This window comes from Macrotis lagotis, chromosome X (genome assembly GCF_037893015.1).
Source record: "Macrotis lagotis isolate mMagLag1 chromosome X, bilby.v1.9.chrom.fasta, whole genome shotgun sequence".
NCBI lineage: Eukaryota > Metazoa > Chordata > Mammalia > Peramelemorphia > Peramelidae > Macrotis > Macrotis lagotis.
Genome location: NC_133666.1, coordinates 383,080,545 through 383,102,605, shown reverse-complemented (window position 1 = coordinate 383,102,605; position 22,061 = coordinate 383,080,545). Strand labels below are relative to the sequence as shown.

Genomic DNA, 22,061 nt, shown 5'->3' with positions numbered 1-22,061 from the left:
CTGTGGGTCAAGAGTTCTGGAAGCTGCTGCCACTGCTGATGCAGTTTTATTGGAAGCCTGTATCTGGTCTGCTCAGAGCTATGCTGGACTGTGCTCCACTCTCACCCTGATGAGACAGACTTTTCCTGCTGACCTTTCAAGTTGTCCTTGGCAGTTTCTGGGCTGAAAGTTCTGGAAATTACTACCACTGCCTCTGGCCCAGTCACCCCTACTACCAGTTACTGGTTTGCTACAGCTGATTTGTACTAGCGAGGCCTGCTCTACTTCTCATTCCTCTTTCACCCTGGGGCACCAGACTTTTCTACAGAAAAGCCCAAGTTGTCTTGGGCTAGAAAATTATTTTACTTTTGGTTTTTTTTTTTTGTGGGTTCTACTACTATAGAATTTTAGAGGTATTATTTAAAGGTATTTGGAGGGTTTTGGGAATAACTTGAGCAAGTCCTTGCCTTTGCTCTGCCATCATCAGTCCTCAGTACTTTTTGACTGCTCTGAAGAGTTCAACAGTGCTAGCTATCCATCTGGGCTATGTGAGTTTTTGTGACATTGCTTTTTCTTAGGTCTTCTTTTGTCTGACCATTTTTTTCCCTTGCTAGATTATAATAACAATTTACTAAAAATGGATATGTCCCAAAGCTTTGTCCTGATTCCTTTTCCCTTCTTTTTCCTTCTCCCCCTCCCTTCTCATTTTGATCCCTGATTTCCTTAGATTTAGTCCCATGTTACCAACTACTCACTGGATTTCAAATCAGATGTACAATAGACTTTTTAAACTCATCATGTCACAGACCTTACTGTCTTTTCCCTAAAACCTGCCTTTCTTTTTTAAAAATTTTTATTTAAGACAGTGGGGTTAAGAGTGACTTGCTCAAGGTCACACAGCTAGGCAATTATTAAATGTCTGAGGCAGAATTTGGACTCAGGTCCTCCAGACTCCAGACTCCTTCCCTTCTAATAAACTTCCTTTTTACTATCAAGGGCACCAATATCTTTCCATTAGCCCAAGATTGTAACTTAGTTTTCATCCTCAACTCCTCAATCTCCCCTTTTATTCTCCCTCACTCCATATTGGGTTGCCAAATCTTGCCTTTTTTTCCCCCATCCATCTCTTTCTCTCAACCTATATAATTACAATTTTAATTCAGGTCCTAGTCATCTTTCCCTTGGACTGTTGCAGTAATCTTTAAAAATATTTCCCTGTCTCTTCTCCTTACTTCATTTAGCCTCTAAACTAATTTTCTTAAAGTATAGATTCTTAAAGTACAAATCTGACCATATCTCTATTATTTTGAACAAATTTCTTATTTGTTACACCACCAAATATAGCTAGATGGCATAGTAGGTAGAGGGTTGGGTCTAGAGTCTGGAGTCAGAGTTCAAATCTAGCCTTAGATACTTACTTGTGTGACCCTGAGCAAGTCAGTTAAGAAAATGGCAAACTACTCCAATATCTTTGCCAAGAAAACTCCACTGGGGTCACAAAGAATTGGAAATAATTGAAATGAATGAACAGCAACAACAACAAAAACAAATAAAATTTCTCATTTGTATTTACAACACTTTACAGTCTGGTCTTAGCATATCTTTCCATTCTAATTGCACATTACTATCATTCATTTATACTACAGTCCAGCCAAACTAGTTTTTTTTAATTTTATTTTTAATTTATGGAATAAAGTGAGCATTTCTATAATAGTACAGTAAAAAAAGGTGTTTGTACATGAAACTACAAATCTACTATATACAACTTACTATTTTTAAAATGTACAACAAATGTTTTTCATATGTGAAACACTATTTCCTACCTTCATGTGGCTTAATTCCCTTGTCTGGATTGTGCTCTTTCCCCATCTTCATTTTTTTATAATTCCTTATTTCCTTCAAGAGGATAACAAAGATTTGGGAATTAAAACAGTGCCCATCATTTGGGGAATGACTGAGTAAATTATGGTACATGAGTGTGATAGAATTCTATTGTGCTATAAGAAATGATGGTGATAATTTTATAATAAGAACCTGGGGAGACTTGTATAAAATAATGAAGAGTGAAATGCACTCAACCAGAAGAACAATGGTATATAGACAAACCACTTTGAAAGATTTAGAAACTCTGATCAACATAGTTACCAATTACAATTCCAGAGGATTCATGATGAAACATGCTGCTCACCTCTAGAGAGAAATGATGAACTCAAAGTGCAAATTGATATGACCAATGTGATAATTTATTTTGTTTGATTTTACTTGTTTGTAATGGGTTTTGTTTTTCAGTGCTTTCTCAGTGGCAGGGAAAGGAGATTAGAAGGAGAGAATGTAAGCCTAAAAGTAAAATTAAAAGGATTAAATGACTTTTTTTGGTCCCTTCCTGTTCTTAAGATATATGTGATTTGTGAATTAGAAATATCCTGACTTAAAGTTAGGATACATGGATTCTATACCTGGCTTATGTGAATTTAGGGAAATCATTTAACTTTTCTGGGCATCATCTTCAAAATGAAGAGGTTGGACTAGAACAAGTATTATTTGCTAAATATCAATAGTCTTCTTACTTAGGACATATGTGATTTCATTGGCATAGGTATTCTTTCCACCATGAACAACATTTTTTTTAATTTTAATTTTTTATTTATTTAAGGCAATGGGATTAAGTGACTTGCCCAAGGTCACACAGCTAGCAATTATTAAGTGTCTGAGGCTGAATTTGAACTCAGGTCCTCCTGACTACAGGACCTGTGTTCTATTCTAGCCACCTAACTGCCCCTCATTAACAACTTCTTTTTTTTGTTGTTTTTTTTGTTTTAGGTTTTTGCAAGGCAAATGGGGTTAAGTGGCTTGCCCAAGGCCACACAGCTAGGTAATTATTAAGTGTCTGAGACTGGATTTGAACCCAGGTACTCCTGACTCCAAGGCCAGTGCTTTATCCACTATGCCACCTGGCTGCCCCCATTAACAACTTCTTGAAGGATGTAAATAATTAACTAATTAAGGCCAAATCCTTGGGAAACACCCTCAATAATAGAGATAAATCAGGAGTTTAAGAATCAATGGAAACAGGGAAAGAATAGCTATAAAGATGAGAGAAGACCCCAAAAGGTTAGAGTGTTTGAAACTAAAAGGAGAGAATATATCAGGAAAGGAAGGGGCAGCCATATCAAATCCTGCCAAGGCCACCAATCAGTCAATCAGTTAACCAATATTAAGTGCCTATTGTGTGCCAGATATTGTGCTAAACACTAGGGATTTAAAAACAAAAAAAGGTAAAAGACAGTCCATGCTCTCAAGGAGTTTATAATCTACTATGAGAGCAAATATGCAAAAAGACATATCAAAACTTGTTATATACAAGTTGAATAAGAGATAATTAACAAAGGAAAGTAATTAGAATTAAAAGGGGTTGGCGAAAGCTTCCTATAGGTAGGATTTTAGTGGGGACTTAAAGGAAGTCAGGGAGTCAGTAGTCAGAGCAGAGGAGGGAAGAATATTTCCAGAATGAGACACAAGTCAGAGGTAGCTGGAGCTAAGAAATAGATGGAGTGTCTTGTTCCTGGAACATCAGGAGAGACCAGTGTTGGCTAAATCAGAGTCTGTGCTGGGGAGTAAAAGTGTAAGAAGACTGGAAAAGTAGGAGGGACCTAAATTAGGGAGAGCTTTGAATGCCAAGCAGTTCCTAGAAGCAATAGGAAGTGAAGAAGAGTAAGGACTTAAAAAAAAGTTGATTCTCACTCAGCATCTTATGCATTTTACTGCCATAATAAACTTGAAAAGATTAAGCTCATAGCCCCAACAATGTTACCTAGTGCAGGCAATAGTGGGAACTCTTTGAGGATTCTTCTAGCTTCTTAGCTGTCATACTCCATATTAGGTCTTGGGCTTTGGCATAACTCCCTATATTCATGTGAGGGGAGGGGAGAAATCACTGACAATCAACAATGCCTTCTCTCCACTTTACATATGGCTTCACATAAGTTTGGTCAATTTTTCCAGAGGATTCTTCAGAGCCCTTCATGATGCTAATTTGAGTTTGTGAGAACCAATGCTAACATATCTGTTTTTTTTTTCTTTCCTTTGAAAACTAAAAATTTTATGTGGCATTAGAATCCAAATAGATTGTGTCAAGTTCTGATATGAGGGAAAAATTAAAAGATGGAAGTTGTACTCATATTGTATTGTCTAAATGCTATATAATCTCAGCCCTTCACATTACAGAGTCCATAGGGATTAAGCGACTTTCTTCAGTCACTCAGGCAATAAGTAGTAGACTGGGATCTGATCTTGACAGTGTTGTTTTTTTCTTAAGTATTCAAAGTAAGAAATAATACAGATACCAAATAGTAGTGAAATTGCTTAATAAAATATGGAATATTTGACAATTAGATATAGAGGCTAAGTAGTGTCAAAAGACAAGAATGACTGGAATAAAAATAATATCCCCCAAAAATATTGAGATTAGGAAGAAGAGAGGATTCGAGGGTTTCTCTTTTGAACATGTCAAGTTTAAGATGTCTGTGATATATCAGATTTGAAATGTCTATTGAACATTTGGTAATGGCAGACTCAAGCTTCTCTGTGAAAACTGGGGAATATCTAGCTTTTCTACCTCTACCCTTCAAAAGTCTCTTTCTTTTTTTTCCTTGCCATTATACCTCTCCCCTTGGTTTTCTAGTTTTGTTTTGTTTTTTTGTGGATAGCAGAAATTTTGGTTTCTGGGGATTTTTTATCCTCTTTTTTTTGATTTCTACAAAAATTTTCAATGTTGGCTGAGTTATCTCCTACACATCACATATACTGGATTTTTCTCTGTAATGAACTGTTGTATAAATGCTCACAGCTGTTTTCTGAATAAAGCCTTTATCACACTAGTTGCATGTGTTTTATGAATCTTCTGATAACTAGTGGGGTGAGCTTTTTGAATAAAGCAGTCCCTGGATGAAAAGGACTATGGATAAATGTGTGTGTGTGTGTGTGTGTGTGTGTGTGTGTGTGTGTGTATTATATATAGATAGATAGATAGATAGATTAGATAGATAGATATAGATATATATAGCTATATATATATATATATATATATATATATATCCATAGATCTGGGAGTCATCTGCATAGAGATGATTGTTGAATTTTAATTGATGGGATCACTGAAAAATGATATGTATATATATATAAAGATAGGAGCCTTTAGGGAGTCTCTTAATTGGGAGTGGAACATGGAGGATGTTACGATAAAGGAGATAGTTCAGACAAGTAGGAGGAGAAGAGACACAGAGACAGAAACAGAGAGCATGCAGTGTTATTAAAGCGAAATTCCAGTAAAGTGAGAGACTATCCAAGAGGAAGGGGTGATCAAAAGTGTCATATCCTGCAGAGATGTTGGGGAGAATAAGACCATTTCTTATATATTTATTCATTTTCTAACTTGTATTTATATTTTTGTTTGTGTCTCATTCACCCCTACTAGAGTGTTAACTTCCCAAATTCAGGAATTTTCATTTCATGTTTGTATCTTTATTAATTTAGCACTTAGAAGATTCTACTTAAATGTAGTTGAATCAAATAGAAATGGAAGGGAAATTTGTAGTAATTAAATAATTTCAAGGTTAATTTTTTTATGTTATACAGCACAAAAATATGATTTTAATATTTGAAAATATATTATTTCCATGAATTAGTCTGTCTGAATGGCCAGAATAACAGTGTGTTTCTCTGTTAAATGTTGCTTCTGATCCTCTTTCTGTTGGGTCCTTAAAGGTTTCTGAATACTTAGAGGAAAACTGGATTCATATGAGTACTTTATATAGCTCTGGTTAAAGTTAGGGAGAATGGATTTGCTATATACACACACAGTGAATATCCCTTGGCATAAGAATATAGAATATTATATTCATTAAGCTACATTCCAATCACCTCCAATAGCTTCTCCATCATTCAACAATCTTTTAGTTAGCAGAATGCCTGACCTATAGTTAGTACTAAGTGCTTGGGATAGAAATACAGAAATAAATCAAACATTCACTACTTTAACTTACCCTTTCAGACCCTGTTGTAGTTATTTGATTAACCTTCATTATGTACCCCTTTTCTGGACAAGGTAGCACCACAGAAGAATTTCTAATCAGTGAATTCTCAGTCCTTTGCCCTTTATCTTTGGCAGCCATAATTCTTTCTTTTTATCCTCTTTCCCTCTCTTCATTCTACTTCAACTCAGATAACTAGTCATTTCCTAGTATATATCTCCATGTACCAAACTAGAGGGATATATTGAACATACTACCTCTCAAAGCTTCCCTTAAGCCAGGTGCAATATCAGTTTTTGTATCTTCATCAGTCCTGAACCAGAATTTGTCCATGTCCTGTATCATGCTAACCAAGACATGTTTAACTCTGTGGTCACCTTACTGCTTGATCCTGTGAAGATATGTCATTAGGATAGAGAGTTAACTTTCTATTCAGCAGAAACAGTGACTAATTACATTCTAGGTAATTGTGTGGATAAGTATTGCTAAGATTTATCCAATATTTTCAAAATTCTAACTTGATTTTATATAGTTTATTATGTACCAAACTTTCAAATATTTAGGACAGCTGAATGGTGACTGTGGTAGCCTATTAAAGTGGAGAGATCCTAATTTTAAAAAAAATCTATTTTTTTGTTTCATGAGAATAAATAAGGGACATTGATGCAAAGTTATGCAAGTTAATTTGAGGAATCAAAAATGCAGACTGTCAGCAGTGAAAAAGGTTTAATTACATATTATAAAGTGGTGAAATATTCAAGTGTAGCTTATCTTTGGCAAAAAAACAGAACTAAGAGGAATTTTATGTGAAACAGAAGGCACATATTTTGTCAGATTAAATTGACAAATATACATACATATATATATATATATATATATATATATATATATATATGTCAGTATATGGCTGAAAAATGTACCTCTCATATAATAGAACAACAAGTAATCTATTTCATTTTGTTCTATGAAAATTCCTTACTTGGACCATTGATGCATATTGGAAATGACTCATCAGGAAGTTCTTTTAATTTTACACAGTAACTCATATCCCACTTACTGCCATATATATTATTAGGAAAGACCACTAAGATATTTCATATTTCTTTGTTAATATTATCCCCTAATGTTTATGGTAAGCATACCATAGCCTGACAAAATGAATGATGCCACTCCCTTTTCTCCATACCCTTTCCTCATATATATTTTGTCATTCATTATATATAACTTGTTGTTTTTAGTTTAACAACAAAATATCATTATCCATTTTATTAAGGGTTTTTTTTAAGCTCTCTTTTTGGTTCTTAAATGAAAACAACATGACCATATGAAGCATTTTGAGATTCAAATGTCAATGAAATTGGTTTAGATGTAATGACTTTAGGAATATAACTTGGCATTTAGTTTTGCTTTCATTTTAGAAGACTTTATTCAGGAATATTAGGTTTTAGATATAAGTTTTGCTTCAGGCACATCAATTTACTGAAAAAGTTATTTTCTGAATGTAAAAACCACATCTGTCAACTAGCTTTTGCAATAATGGAGTTCCCTGGTGAGAGAGAACATTTTGTGAATATTATATTTCATCCACATCATAAAATAGAAAATAGTAAATGGTGATTTATGCCAGTATGAGTAGGTTAATACAAATCCATTACCACTACTGGAAAAAAGCAACTTAAAAGATTTGCTCTATTCTTAATTTTTTCTTTCCAAAGATAGCACACTTAGAATGACTAATGTCCAGTTTCTTCTATTTCAGGGACTTCCCTATCTTTGCTATATGACTGCCTTATAGATGTTAGTGATTTACATTGGAAATCACTTTGGTAGAGTAATAACTAAGTCTTTAAAATGGAATTTACCATATTCTTGAATTCTACACTATGATAAAGAGTAATATAGTGAGATTCTAGTATAGTTTTAAAGTTTAAAAAAGTGAGATTGAAATTTCAAAGCTTACTTTTTTTAGAAGGGAATTTATATGTGATTTAAAATGTGTTAAAGAGTATTTTCAGAGTAAGACATCTTTGAGAAACTCACTCTATTTTAATACCCTTCTCATTTTCCCAGCTTCTACTCGACATACAGATTTATAACTTAGGCCTAATGGCTCTTTTTTTCTTGTCTCTTTTGGGTTATCTTGTGAGCCAAATGAAAAATGTAGACCTTCCATTTTAGGATATGTAGACCTTCCATTTTAAATGCTACTCTGGCTTAAAAGAGACCTGTATAAGCTTATGCTGTAGTAGGTGGGTTGAGAATTTTGGTCAGCTTTTGAACTAGGTGATTGTAGTAAAATATTGTTTACATTTCTTGTGGGATTTTTTTATGATTCCAGTGGACTCTTGATTTTGATAAGTCTTATGTTCTCTCTCTCTCTCTCTCTCTCTCATTTATTAAACTTCTTTGAGATTTAGTTTTCTCATTTATACAGTCAAGACAGTACTTGTACTACCCAGTTTTCTAAGAACTTTGTAAATCCTAACAATATTTGTGGATGCTATTAATAATGTTATGGTGAATTTTTATCTTTTCTCTTTTTGTGGGTTATTTTTCCATCCATTGCGTTTTTGGTGGTCACCCTTCCATTTAGTAAGAATTAAGAAAAATTTAAGAAAAAAATTAAGATTTAGAGCTGAAAGAGAACTGAGAAGTCAGTCACTCAGTAAAACTGTCTCGTTTTGCAGATTAAGAAGCTGAGGCCTGAAGAGATGAAAGTTTTTTTTGTGTGTTTTATTAGCTTTTTTTTTTCTGTGCCTGGCAAGAAATTCTATAATTGTCAATTATATTTTATTATTGATTTTGCCTTCTACTTTGCTTATATATGTCCCCTTCTCTCTTCTGATGTACCCTAGAGCAGGCCCATTTCATGTCAGGACTGTTTTAGTAGGTAACAGATACCTTCTCAGAAGAGATTTTACTCATCTATCAAATCAATCCCTCTAAAGTACAGGTCTGACCTTCAGGATTGAATAATGGTCTTTCAAGTTTGATGTTCAAGGTCCCTCATTACTTGACCCCATCTTACCTTTCCAATTCTTATGTGTTTCTCTCCCTCAGGTCCTCTGCCATCTGATGACAGTGGCCTTGCTATTCTTCCCACAAAATGTTCTGTCTCCTGACTGGTTGTCTTCTAAGGCTGTTCCCCACCCCCATATCTGCCTCCTATTGTCATTGACTTCTTTCAAATCTCAGCTCAGATCCCTCCTTGTGAAAGCAAACTTTCCTCCAAGGTTTCTAGTTTATCATGGATGTGTCATATTTGGAAGTGGTTGTTGGTATGTTCTCTTTCTCATCAAATAAAATACTATTCATAAGGCACTCAGCACAGCTTGACCCAGAGTAGATCCTACATCCATTTGTAAACTCCTCCTTTCCCCTTTTGTTTACATTAGGAGCTCCTGGAGGGCAGAGAATTTTGCCTTTCTTTATCCTCAGGGCTCTTAATAAATACCTGTTGACTTTCTACTCTAATGAAGCAAACCAAGTTATTTATTTTTTAAATCCCTATTTATTTTAAAGATAACACTAAAGACAAATGACATTTCTGTAGTTTGCAAAGTATCCTTATACAGAGTGTTACAGTTGACATGTGTTGCCTGCAACTCTGGCACCTTTGGTATGATTTAATTGGCATGGATGGCAAACTCATCCACAGTCTTTCATCCTGTATGGTCCATATTTTCCTGTGAATTCTTTCTAGTGGAGAACTCCAAGGAAGTCTTCCTATTATTCTTATTCCTCAGGAATACCACTATTCTATTCTTTGCCTACCTGTATTGTTCTTGATTTAACTATTGCAGTAGTGCTTTGCATTATTACTTAATTTTCCATGCACATGAATTTTGTTAGTTCAACTAGACTGTAAACTTCTTGAGACTAGGGACCATATCTTTTTTTTTTTTGTATTTTTCATTGTGTCTGATACAATGTTTGTCCTAGGCAGATATTTTTAATCAAATAAATGAATGAATTCAACCTTATACTTATTTGATGGAGTTTTAGGATTCTAAAAACAAATGTTCCCTTATTGGCAACATTTTTTTGGTTGTGCAGATAAAGGATAAAAGCTAATTTCTTTTTCTTTTTTAAAAAAAATATTTTATTTATTTTGAGTTTTAATCCATATTCTTCAGTATTTTGTTTCTGAATACCATCCCCTTCAGTGTGCTTGCCCTCCTATATACACCCACTCCCCTTTTTTTCCCCTTTCCCTTTTTTTCCCTTTTCCCTTCCCTTCCTTCTGTTAGTTCCCCTTTTTCTCTCCCTTCCTGTCTCCATCCCCCCCCCCCCTTTTCCCCTTTTAATACCTGAAAGGTAAGATATTTTTTGAGGGAACTGAGTGTGTGTGTGTAAGTTAACTTTAAGCCAAATATGATGAGAGGAAGATTCAGGTGTTTCTCATTCCTCCCTTCTTCCCCTCATTACCATGGGTCTTTTGTACCTCTTAATGTAATGAGATTTATTCCATTCATTCCCTTCCATCCTCCCGTCTCCTTCCTGTCTCCCTTTTTAAGGAGGAAGTGTTTTTAAATCATTCTATCTGAGTCATAGAAAATCCTGAGTATCCATCACTTCTGGCTAAGTATATTCTCTCTAATAGTTACAGTTCTTGAGAGTTATTGGAGTCTTTCTCCCAAATAGAGATATAGCCAGTTTCATCCCATTGGGTAGCTGTCTCATGGATAAGTCATGAGTGTCTGTCATTTCTGTAACTCTGATAGAGTTACAGTTCTTAAGGGTCATGAGACTCTTTTCCCTATGCTGGGATACAGCCAGTTTCATATTATTGGATAGCAGTTTTTTCTTTAACCCCCCCTCTTTTTTTTAGCTTTTCATGTGTCTCTTGAACCTCCTGTTTGATGTCCAGATTTTCTATTTAGCTCTGGTTTTTTCATCAGGAATTATTGGAAGTCTTCCATTTCGTTAAATGGCCATCTTTTCCCCTGAAAGAGAATGCTCAGCTTTGCTGGATAGTAGATTCTTGGCTGCGTTCCAAGCTCCCTTGCTCTTCAGAATATCTTGTTCCAGGTCCTTCGATCCCTTAATCTTGATGCAGACAGGTCCTGCGTAACCCTTACTGTGATTCCTTGGTATCTAAATTGTTTCTTTCTGCCTGCTTTCAGGATTTTCTCTTTTATCTGATAGTTCTGAAATTTGGCCACAACATTCCTTGTTGTTTCATTTTAGGATTTTTCTCTGGAGGGGAGTGATGTATTCTTTCATGGTTCCATGATGTCAGAGTAGTTTTCCATCATTAAATCTGGTAATATTAAGTCTAGGCTTTTTTTTTTCTCTTCAATGTTTTCAGGAAGACCTATAATTCTCAGGTTATTTCTTCACAATCTATTCTTGAGGTCAGTGGTTTTGCTGATGAGGTATTTTACATTTTCTTCTATTTTTTCTATTTTTTTGGTTTTCTTTAACAGGCTCTTGCTGTCTCATGAAGTCATTAGTTTCTGCAGACTCCATTCTTTTTTTAAGAGAAGAGTTTTCTTCATTTACCTTTTGGAATTCCTTTTCCAGTTGGTCAATTCTATTTTTGAAAGAGCTTTCCATTTGACCAGTTGAGGTTTTGAGAGAATTATTTTCTTTTTGCATTTGCCCAATTGAAGATCTGAGAGAATTATTCTCATTTTGTAGTTGTCCAATTGTGTTTTCCAATGATTTGTTTTCTTGTTGCAAGGTGTTAATCTTCTCTTAGTTTTTTTTCCCCAAATTTTCCAATTGATTTTTAAACTCCTTCCTTATTTCTTCAAAGAAGTCTTTCTGTGCTGTAGACCAGACCATATTCTCTTCAGAGTTTCTAGGTCTCTCTGAGTTAGGGTCTTTTCCTTCCAAGAATTTTTCTATGGACCTTCCTTTCCTCTCGCCTTTCTTCATGTTCCTAAGACCTTGAGCTGGGGAAGGGCTCACAGAGGTTTGGGATCCCTGGAGGCTTTACTCACTTAGTGTGATATCTCCAACTGGCCAGTAGGGGATGGTAGAAGCTTTACTCACTGAGTGTAATATCTCCATCTGTCCAGTAGGGGGTGCTTGTTGCTTTCTCTCTGTGACCTTGATTGAGACCCTATTCCTTGTCCTGGAGGGAGTGATTGAAGCTGTTAAATACTTTTGTCTTTGATCAACTGTGGGTTATGCCCTGAGGTTGGGTGATCACTCTCCCTATTGTCAGCTGAGATGGTTCTGCTGCTTGGCCTTAACCTGGGCAGAGGTAGTCTGTAATTGTGTGTGTTCTGAGAAGAGGCTTCATCTGAAATGGAGGCCTGGACTAGGAGTTGCTCCTGATCAGTGGAGCCCAGAGATGATGTCTGCAACTCTACTGCACAGGAACTCTCCCTCCAGCCCTGCCGGCAGACTCCAGAAGGTCAGCGCCACCGCCTGTGCCTCTGCTCCCCCGTTGACTCAAGCCCCCACTTTCAACTAGGCTCTAGCCCTGCAGCTGATCATCCTGGTCTGGTTCTTGGTCCCTTAGGCTCCCAGGCTCCCCACCACTAATCAGGCTAATTCATGGCTAATCTAGGCTCCCAGGCTCTCCTTGGTCCAGTGCTCCTGGCAGAGTTCACCCTCTGTGCCTGGACTCACAATTGCAGAAGACAAATCCTGAGGTAGATGTTCTTTCTCCTGGCTTTTCTTTCTGAGTTTTTTTGATCATATTTCTATTAAGAGGTTTGTTTCATATCATATATGAGGGGAAGATCAGGAGATTAACACTGTACCTGTCTTCTCTCGCCATTGTGGCTAGAAGTTGATAAAAGCTAATTTCTTATGATTCAGTTAAATGATTACATTGGATTGTAAATTTCCTTTCTAACATAGTTGTCCTGCAATAATATTTGAAAAATATGATTTAAACCTGCCAGAGTTTCCAGATATGATTTTCAAGGTTAAAAAAAATAATAGCAACAACCACAAAACCTTTAGTCCACAAACATTTTTCTGATTTCTTCAGTCCTTATCTGTTCTTGAGTATATTTAACAAGAAGTATGTTAGTGGATAATGTTAACTGTATTTTCTTTTCATTTTACCTTGAAAGTTTTATTTGCTTGAAGTCTGGTTTATTTTGTATCTGGCTGAATTCTTGGCTTGAAACTTAATCCAGTGCTATTGGTCTTGGTCTCCATAAACAATTTAAATTTACTGAGACTAGTTTATTGTTTCTATTCACTTACAGATATTTTTTTTATTTTTTAAAAAATATTTTAAAAATATCTGTGTTTTTTAAAAAGTATTAGTTTCTTTTGTATCATATTACCATTTAGAATCATTTTCTTTTAAAATAATATAAAGCATTTCTCAAACTAGTTTCAGTATTTTCCAGAGCAGCCCAAGAGATTCAATGAAAAAAGAAAGATATCATAATAAAAAATCTAATGATGATGGTCAAGCACACTTGGCAACTTTGATGCCTTTGTTAAACAACATAAGGCTTCATATCAACTATCTGATTGTTCTAAATTGACTTCACTTACAAGTTGGCTCCTTATTGGGCAGTTGAAAGCACCTAACAGTGTATGACCCCCTAATCAATTTCCACTTCTTTTAAGTGCAGTACAGGAAAAATAATCAGAACTTATTTATATATATATATTTTAAAACTGTAAATAGTTTTGGAGTAACCAATATCCTTTAGGATATTTATGGTATTAGTAAGTCATGAGAAAACTTTGACAAATACTAAACTCAGAAGGAGGAATGAAAATATGAGAGTGGTGTCCCATTTGGCTAGGGATTTCAGTAGACCCTTGAGGGGTGCATTACCAGATCTGTGTAAATAGTTCCATCAATTTGCCAAAATTAAATAGACATTTAGAAGCAAAACTGTAGATTACAAAATAAAACTCTTGAATTTCAGATTGAAAAATGTGGTCAACAAAACATCAAAGGCAGGATTTGAACTCAGGCCTTCTTGACTCCAGGTTTTTATACTCTCTCCATTTTAATCCCCTAGTTGGTTATTTTTGTAGATGTAAACATATATAACTTTTATATACTTAACCAGAGAATTTTACCTTATTCTCACTAAATAAGTTACTTGTTAATATTGTCAGATTCAGAATAAACATGATTTTAAAATATTAGATTTTAAAAATTAGCCTTACATTATTTGGGAACATTCACATTGGTATTAGTAACCATTAAAATATCATTTTAAAATATTTACCTTCAGGATTCCACTAAGGTCTAATTTAAAATGAAATTTTCCAACTCTAGGAATCAAAGGAAAATAAATCAGTCAATAAATATATAACTATGTGCCAACAGTACTTCAGACACCATACTAAGATTGAGATACAGAAAAGAGGTAAAGAACAATCCCTACTTTCAAATAATTCATAGACTAATGGAGAAGACAACATGCAGACAATCATGTACAAAATAACTCTATATTAGATAAACTGGAAATGATCATTGTAGGGAAGGCCCTCAAATTAAGAGGGATTAAGTAAGGTGGAATTTTATTTGACTCTTGAAGCTGTAGAAGCCATAGACAGATGAGTCAGAGAGTAGTGCAGACTTAATAGAAAGCCAGTGAGAATATCCATAATAGGATGGAGTGTTTTGTTTGAAGAACAAACAGGAAGGAGATTAGTGTCGCTGGATTGTAGAGTAAATGAAAGTGGAGAGTAAAGAGACTATAAGATTGTAAAGGTAGAAAAGAGTACCAGGTTATAAAGGACTTTTAAATCAAACAGAGGATTTTTTACATGATCTTGGAGGTAAAATTTACTGAATAGAGGGATGACATGGTTAGACCTATACTTTAGGAAAATCACTATGTCAACTGAATGGAGTTTGAACTGGAGAGACTTGAGGCAGACGGGCCCACCAGCAGGATATTGCAGTAGTCCAGGAGTGAGGTGATGAGGGCCTGCACTAGAGTGGTGGCAGCAGTAGAGGAGAGATATTTAAAGGCACCTTGGCAACAGATTAGATGTGGGGGATGAGAGAGAGAGAGAGAGAGAGAGAGAGTGAGAAATTGAGGATAACAGGCTATGAACCTTAGTGATTGGAGATCTTTGATACCCTTGACAGTGACAGGGAATTTGGAGGGGGGGAGTGGGTTTTTGGACAAAAGTTATTCCATTTTTGAAATATTAAGTATAATATCTGATATAATAGGAATGTATTGTTTCATTTTTGAATGAAAGTTAAATTGTAATGAAATATGATTTTGTAGGGTTGACCATATTCATTTGTGGGTTACACTCCAGTCTTTGTGGCCCATTCATTCTCATCATTGCAAGTTCTAGATGAGTCAAGGATATGTTCAGATATTTCCTCATTAATTACTAAAATGTAATATCTTTTTCCTTAATCAGTAAAGCATCTTTCTCATAAGTGTTATTCATATTTTCTAAGATTAAATAAATATTATTATTGGCCAAATAATTTATTAACAATGTAATCTGCAACAATACTGATATAAATGATTAATTGCTATATTTTATTTGTGAGAAAGTTCACATTTGCTTCAACCATTACTGCAAATGACTTGAAAATACAATCCCATCATTCATTTTACTTAGAATACCAATTAAAGTATCTTCTCAAGAATTCTCTTCCTACTCTGTGCAATACAATGGTTAAAACGATTCCAATATCTTCTCTTTCTTTTTCAGGTTCATTCATGCTATCACTCTTAATAGTCTCTTCAAACTCTCTCTATATAAAATTCTCTTTATATTGTTTCTTGACAATATAAGATTTATATAGTTCTCCCATAAAATTTTTTCCTAAACTTTCTTCTCCATGGTTTCCCTCAAATATTTTAATTCCTTTTACTCTGTCTCTCAAAAGCTTCCAGCTCAATTACCAACTCTTCAGCATTCCATCTGCCACTTTAAGCTATGGTGACAGTAATTGTAGGAGAAGCTGCTGGAAATGGTGTTATAATAAGATATGTATTGTTTTGAAATGTAAGTTTTGTCAACATTTGTTTATTTGGCATACCTCTCTCCTTCAGGATTATTTTCTGTGTCTTATCTCAGTTGATGCACAAACTCCCTGAGGGGAAGGACAATTTCATTTTAGTTTTTGTGATCCCAACATGTAGCATAGTATTTTGCTCATTACTAACTAATCAGTTAGTAAATAATTGTTGAATTAAACCTAAGTATGTTGCTCATTTGTTTTAACCACTGATTCATATTTTCTTTTTTTTTTTCCTTTCAGATAACCATGAATCTGCTGCTCTTTTTTATTTTGGGATTGCTTGTTCATTTTGTATTCTTTGTCTCCATCTTTGACATTTACTTCACTTCTCCCCTGGTACATGGTATGACTCCTCAATTTACTCCGCTGCCACCTCCAGCAAGACGATTAGTATTGTTTGTTGCTGATGGTCTTCGAGCAGATTCCCTCTATGAATTAGATGAAAATGGAACTTCTAGAGCACCATTTATCAGGTAAGCAGCTTAGCTAAAATGAAACCTTCTCATGAAGTTTGCCTATAGCACAAATAAACATTTAAAGATCATGTAGTCATTCTCGTGTAGATATGAGATAATAAGAATAGTATTGGATAGCATGTGATATTGATATCTCTGTATAAATTGCTCTGGTTTTCAGGTGATACTCTCTTCTCCTGATCACTTTGCTTATGATTTAAGCATGTTCTTAGGTGAATTTTGGTATTCAAATTGAGACATTTTCTTGGATTTTCAGATATAGCAAGGTTTAAGGGATCTCACGTTCGTATTACCCCCTCAGCCTACTAATTTACTTGTTCCCATATTTCATCTTATAACAACCAAACTAAAATAATCTAATAATCTTTTTCTTATTAATCAGTTGTCTCAAATTTCTTCACTAGCCCATTTAGTATTATTTATAATAAACTGAAGATGCCATTTATCTCTATATTAAGTTCCTGGATTGCCTACAATTAATAAGTATTAAATTACTAAATATAAAATTTAACACCTGAACTTAATAATAAAGACATTAAATAATTATAATATTTTTCCATCAGAAAAAGCATATCCTAATATGCTTCAAATCCTCATTATAATAACAGATGACTTCTTTTCATTTCTGGAAACACAATTGCACTATTAAATTTCACAATTAAATTCACTTAAGAAATGAATTAAGGTATCTCTAGAATTTTTTTCATATTTTTTCTCTCTATAACAGTAAAATTCAGTATTTCAGGAAATTTATTATTATTTTTTGCTGTATGCTTTTCAACCTTCAAAAGAAGCAATCATTTCAACTTCTTTTAAGTTAGTCTGCTTAATAATCTCAGTCTCATAAAATTTTCTTTATGTTTCTTCATAAAATAACAGTTGACTTCTTACAATAAAGAAAATTTTCCTTATGTTCTTTTTCATTTTTTCTTCATATTTAACTCAAAAACTTGCACTCTAGGGGCGGCTAGGTGGCGCAGTAGATAAGAGTACCAGCCCTTGAGTTAGGAGTACTTGAGTTCAAATACAGCCTCAGACACTTAATAATTACCTAGTTGTGTGGCCTTGGGCAAGCCACTTAACTCCATTTGCCTTGCAAAAAACCCTAAAAACAAACAAACAAACAAAAAAAACCCTGCACTCTGACCAACCCCATAGGGAAGCTTATAATTTCCTTCTCTCCACCCCCCCCCCCAACTCTAGTACAAATTGCTTTTTCCTAGAACATTCCATCTGGCACTTAAAACCATGATATAGTTTTTAAACAAATATTACATACATAAATGAGTTGATGAAATTAATATTGCACTAGTTACCAAATTTTGTTAAATAGTTAAAAAAAATAATAATAGCAACACTTATCAAGGGCCCACTTTGTGCCAGTTACTGTGCTCAATGATTTGATTCTCATGAGAACTCTGGAAGGCAGGTGCTGTCATTATCCTTATTTTATAGTTGAGCAAATTGAAGCAAACAGACATTAAAAGGACTTACCAAAGATCACAAACCAATTAACATATGATAAAAAAAGATAAAATTTAGAGTAAGACTTAAAGAAGTATAAATAATGTTAATAAAAAACCTGAATTTATTATGAGAAATGAATATGCAAAATTCCTTAACCAAGTCCTCAGGAGTTCACACTCCAGAAAGAAGCTTGCATAAATATGAATTTCTGTAAGGCTGAGGAGAAGTGGAAGGATAATCCCCACCCAACTGAGAGTGGCTTGGGAGGAGACGGGAATAGAGTGTGGAAAGGAGTATTCCTCTCCTAAAGAAGAGGGAGAAGGTGAAAGAAAAGGGGAAGAACCTGAGTAAGTAGGTTGGTGAAAACAGCATTCATTTTTGGGAATTGCTAGACTATGAAGTTGTAATGGTCCACTTATCTTTAAGACTCCCAGCTGCACAATTTCTCAGTCTGGTGCACACTGACTGGCATCTGTCTTGCAGCTGGTTCAATCCTGAAGGGCACACAGGGAGTCCAGCTAGGGATGCAAATAACAAATTATGGCAGCTCAGGGGCACTTTATCTGTGACTGGTTCAGGGCCTCTTTCATTCTCCAGGATTATTTATTTATTTATTTATTTATTCATTTATTTATAGGTTTTTGCAAGGCAAATGGGGTTAAGTGGCTTGCCCAAGGCCACACAGCTAGGTAATTATTAAGTGTCTGAGACTGGATTTGAACCCAGGTACTCCTGACTCCAAGGCCAGTGCTTTATCCAATATGCCCCCTAGCCGCCCCTCCAGGATTATTTATGGCAGCTCTAGAAGATAAATTAAATTGCCTTTGGTGGCTTTCTCATTAAGTTATCATCATTGTTTTATCTATTTCTGATTTTATTTTGCTTTAAGAGAAAGTTTTATAGTGGTTGTGGTTTTCCTTTTTCCAATTAGTAGTTAGTTTGTCTGCAAGTTTTTCTTATTGACCAAACCAACTTCTCTCCTGGTTTTTAAAACTCAACATATTAAAAAAAAAAACTCAACATATTAAAAAGATAATTTGTATAACTTCCTAAAAATTAACAACTCCAAGAGGCTAAAGTGATCTCTTAAGCCCGTTTCTTCAAAATGTTGTACCTTCTTTCTTTTTCTTTTAAATTTTCAAAAAAAATTCTCAGAATAGCTTTTAATAAGAAAAATCAATTTCTCCACAACAATCCTGGTTTATAAAGTACAACTTAAATATTTTTCCTCAGAAAAATCACAAGATTTCCACCTCCTTTATTTTTAGAAGAATTATTCTCATTCCTTAGTATTATTTAAGTGTTTAAAACACTATAATAATCCCTGGTGGGCTGCTAGCATGTCAGGTAAAAGTTGGGAAGCATTGAAAGAACAGAGTTGAAGTTCAGGAAAAATATGGAGGTTCACAATGCAGGCCATCTCTCAGAAAGAATTTAAATTCAGATTTTCTCCAAATCAGGCAAAGGGTAAATATTTGAGTGTTCCTTAGGAGATCAGCAGGCTGATCTCTCACAGGGAGATAACTACTCAGCTGAGGAGAGTCTAAGTTTTTAAAGGGTAGGGATGAGGTAATCAGGGGCATGTAAATGAGGAACGTAGCTCTAAGACTTAATCCTTTTAGGGTACTAAAGAGATTTATTGTTTTGTTGATAGGGGTTTTTTCTTGTGTCAGGTGGGAGGGATTTTCTGAGTCCTTGCCAAGGGGCTAGGTCTTTCCCTGAGGTACAATGACCTCATCAACAGGATTTATAGGACCTCATTAGATAGGATTTATAACCACATTTTTGGTTATACCATTGTCTCAAATTCCAATAAGTAGAGTTATAAATGAGCTATAGCTAGAGGTACAGTCAGGAAGGTGAAATGTAGAGGCAAGTTTGAGAAGCCTGAAATGACTTAGAAGAATAGATTGTTTAAATGATCATGCATTAATTAATAAATCAAATTAAACATTTTCTAAACATACAAAAAATTAAATCAATATTTTTTCATGCATGTAATACTTATAAATACTGCATTGCTGTTATTTTAGGAATATAATAATGCATAAAGGTAGCTGGGGTATTTCTCATACCCGTGTACCCACTGAATCCAGACCAGGACATGTGGCACTGATAGCTGGTTTTTATGAAGATGTTAGTGCAGTTGCCAAAGGTATGTCTCTTAAGACAATTTGTAAACACTTCACTCTTTAAGTTGAACTCAAGGAATATTTGTTGAATGTTACAGTAAGCACTAAAGTTAAACATTAATTTTGGACTTCATTACAAATATATCAAAATATTTTTATTCTGTCAATGTGGGAATTTCCTCCATACATGCATATTGCAACTCTTTCATGATTTAAGAGATAGTTTCAGATAGGACCATAATCAAAAAGAAGTGATCACCTAATGATCAAACTTCTGGTGAAAAGTGCTCCTAACTTAGCTAAAGTTGGTTTTGAGAAGACAGAGTCTAGGCCTTTATATCATAATTACATTTTATAACAATTACAGTAATTTCATAAAACAAGAAATAAATGGAATTCATTTCTAAAGAATTTCTTGTTATAAAAACTCAGTTTGTTTTTGGCTTGATATATTCCCAGAAGCATTTAAGTTCATTAATTTTAGCCTTTTTCCTTCTTAAAAAGCAATGCCATTATAATTAGCACATTTCTAAAATATCTCTGCCAAAAAATTTTAGATCTCATTATATACAAATTTCCAATGCTATATTGTCTTCACTCTTTCCTTTAAGTCTTCAGAAATGATTGTACATATTTATTAATGAAAGCTAAAAGAATTCTTATATTTCTTATTACTCTCTACTCAATTGTCCTTGCTATAATTTATAATAGAGCTTATTCAAGGTATGTGTCCTTTTTGTTCATTGTTGTCTTTTTTTAATCATAATTGCTTGTAGGGTGGAAAGAGAACCCTGTGGAATTTGATTCTCTTTTTAATGAAAGCAAATATACTTGGAGCTGGGGAAGCCCAGATATTTTACCTATGTTTGCTAAAGGTAAGAACCATTTACTGTAATTCATACCATTTACTGTAATTCATTGTATATTTCAGAGATAAGCAGTATAAAAATTGTTTTAATTCATATATTTAAATTTGGAAGTTTCTTGAAAACTAGGACTATTTTGTCTTTGTTTCCTGAGTGCTTAATATAGTGCTTTGCTTATAATAGGTAATTAAAAAATGTTTCTCAAATTGAATTTCTGTATCACTGACAAATCTATTTTTAGCCTCCACATTAATTTTCTTATTTAAAAAAATTATTCATATTGAACTTAAATTCAAAATAAGAAAAAAACTTTTTCATGTACACAGCAAAACATAAAAGGTAGATTCAATATACCTTAAATTTACATTTTTGATTTTTTTTAAAACTTTGTACTACATGAAATGATGCAAATTGAAATGTACTGTATACAAAGTAGCAGTTATATTGTAGGATGATCAGCTGTGAATGACTTAGCTTTTCTCAGCAATACTGTATCCCAAGATAATGTTGAAGGACTTATGATAAAGAATGTCATCCATCCCCAGAAAAAGAGCTGATTGTGTCACAGTACAAATTGAATCATACTTCTCTTAAAAACTATTTTCCTTAAGGATTCTTTTGGGAGGAAGGGAATATTTGTATTTTCTTTCATCACATGACTATTATGGAAATATTTTGCATAGCTACAAATTTATAAACTAAATGAAATTGCTTGCTTTTTCGATTTCAGGAGAGAAGTGGAAAGGAGAGGAAGGGAGAGAATCTGGAATTAGAGGATTTTAAATATGAATTTTAACAGTTGTTTTTACATGTATGTGACTGGATAAAAATAGAACACCAAATAAATAAATAAAAACTAAGGAAAAAACTATGTACTAAATACTACACATTATTTTCAAAGTTAGTCAACCTTTCTGTGTTTCATTCCTACTTTTCTTTTGGTATCTGTTGTGCATATTTTATTTTTTTCAACCTCCCTCCCTGCCTTGACAAAGAGAAAACTGTGTGAACACACACACACACACACACACACACACACACAAACCAACATATACTCATATATTAACATATATGTAAAAACCTAATACTTTTTTTTTATTAAAGATTTTATTTATTTTGAGTTTTAAATTTTTTCCCCTTATCTTACCCCCCCATAGAAGGCAGTTTTGCCAGTC

The 22,061-nt window shown here is 34.2% G+C and overlaps 1 protein-coding gene across 6 annotated transcripts in view; it reads left to right on the top strand.

Annotated features, from left to right (window-relative positions):
- Positions 1-22,061, top strand: part of PIGN (phosphatidylinositol glycan anchor biosynthesis class N) — a 214,839-nt gene that overhangs the window by 20,019 nt on the left and 172,759 nt on the right. For all 6 annotated transcript variants that reach the window (XR_012472589.1, XM_074207367.1, XM_074207368.1 and 3 more), the window contains 3 exons: positions 16,186-16,418; positions 19,922-20,043; positions 20,797-20,895. Coding sequence is in view for 5 of the 6 variants with exons in the window: in XM_074207367.1 (XP_074063468.1) it covers positions 16,186-16,418; positions 19,922-20,043; positions 20,797-20,895 (454 nt within the window). In the remaining variant the exon portion in view is untranslated. The remainder of the gene's footprint in view (positions 1-16,185; positions 16,419-19,921; positions 20,044-20,796; positions 20,896-22,061) is intronic.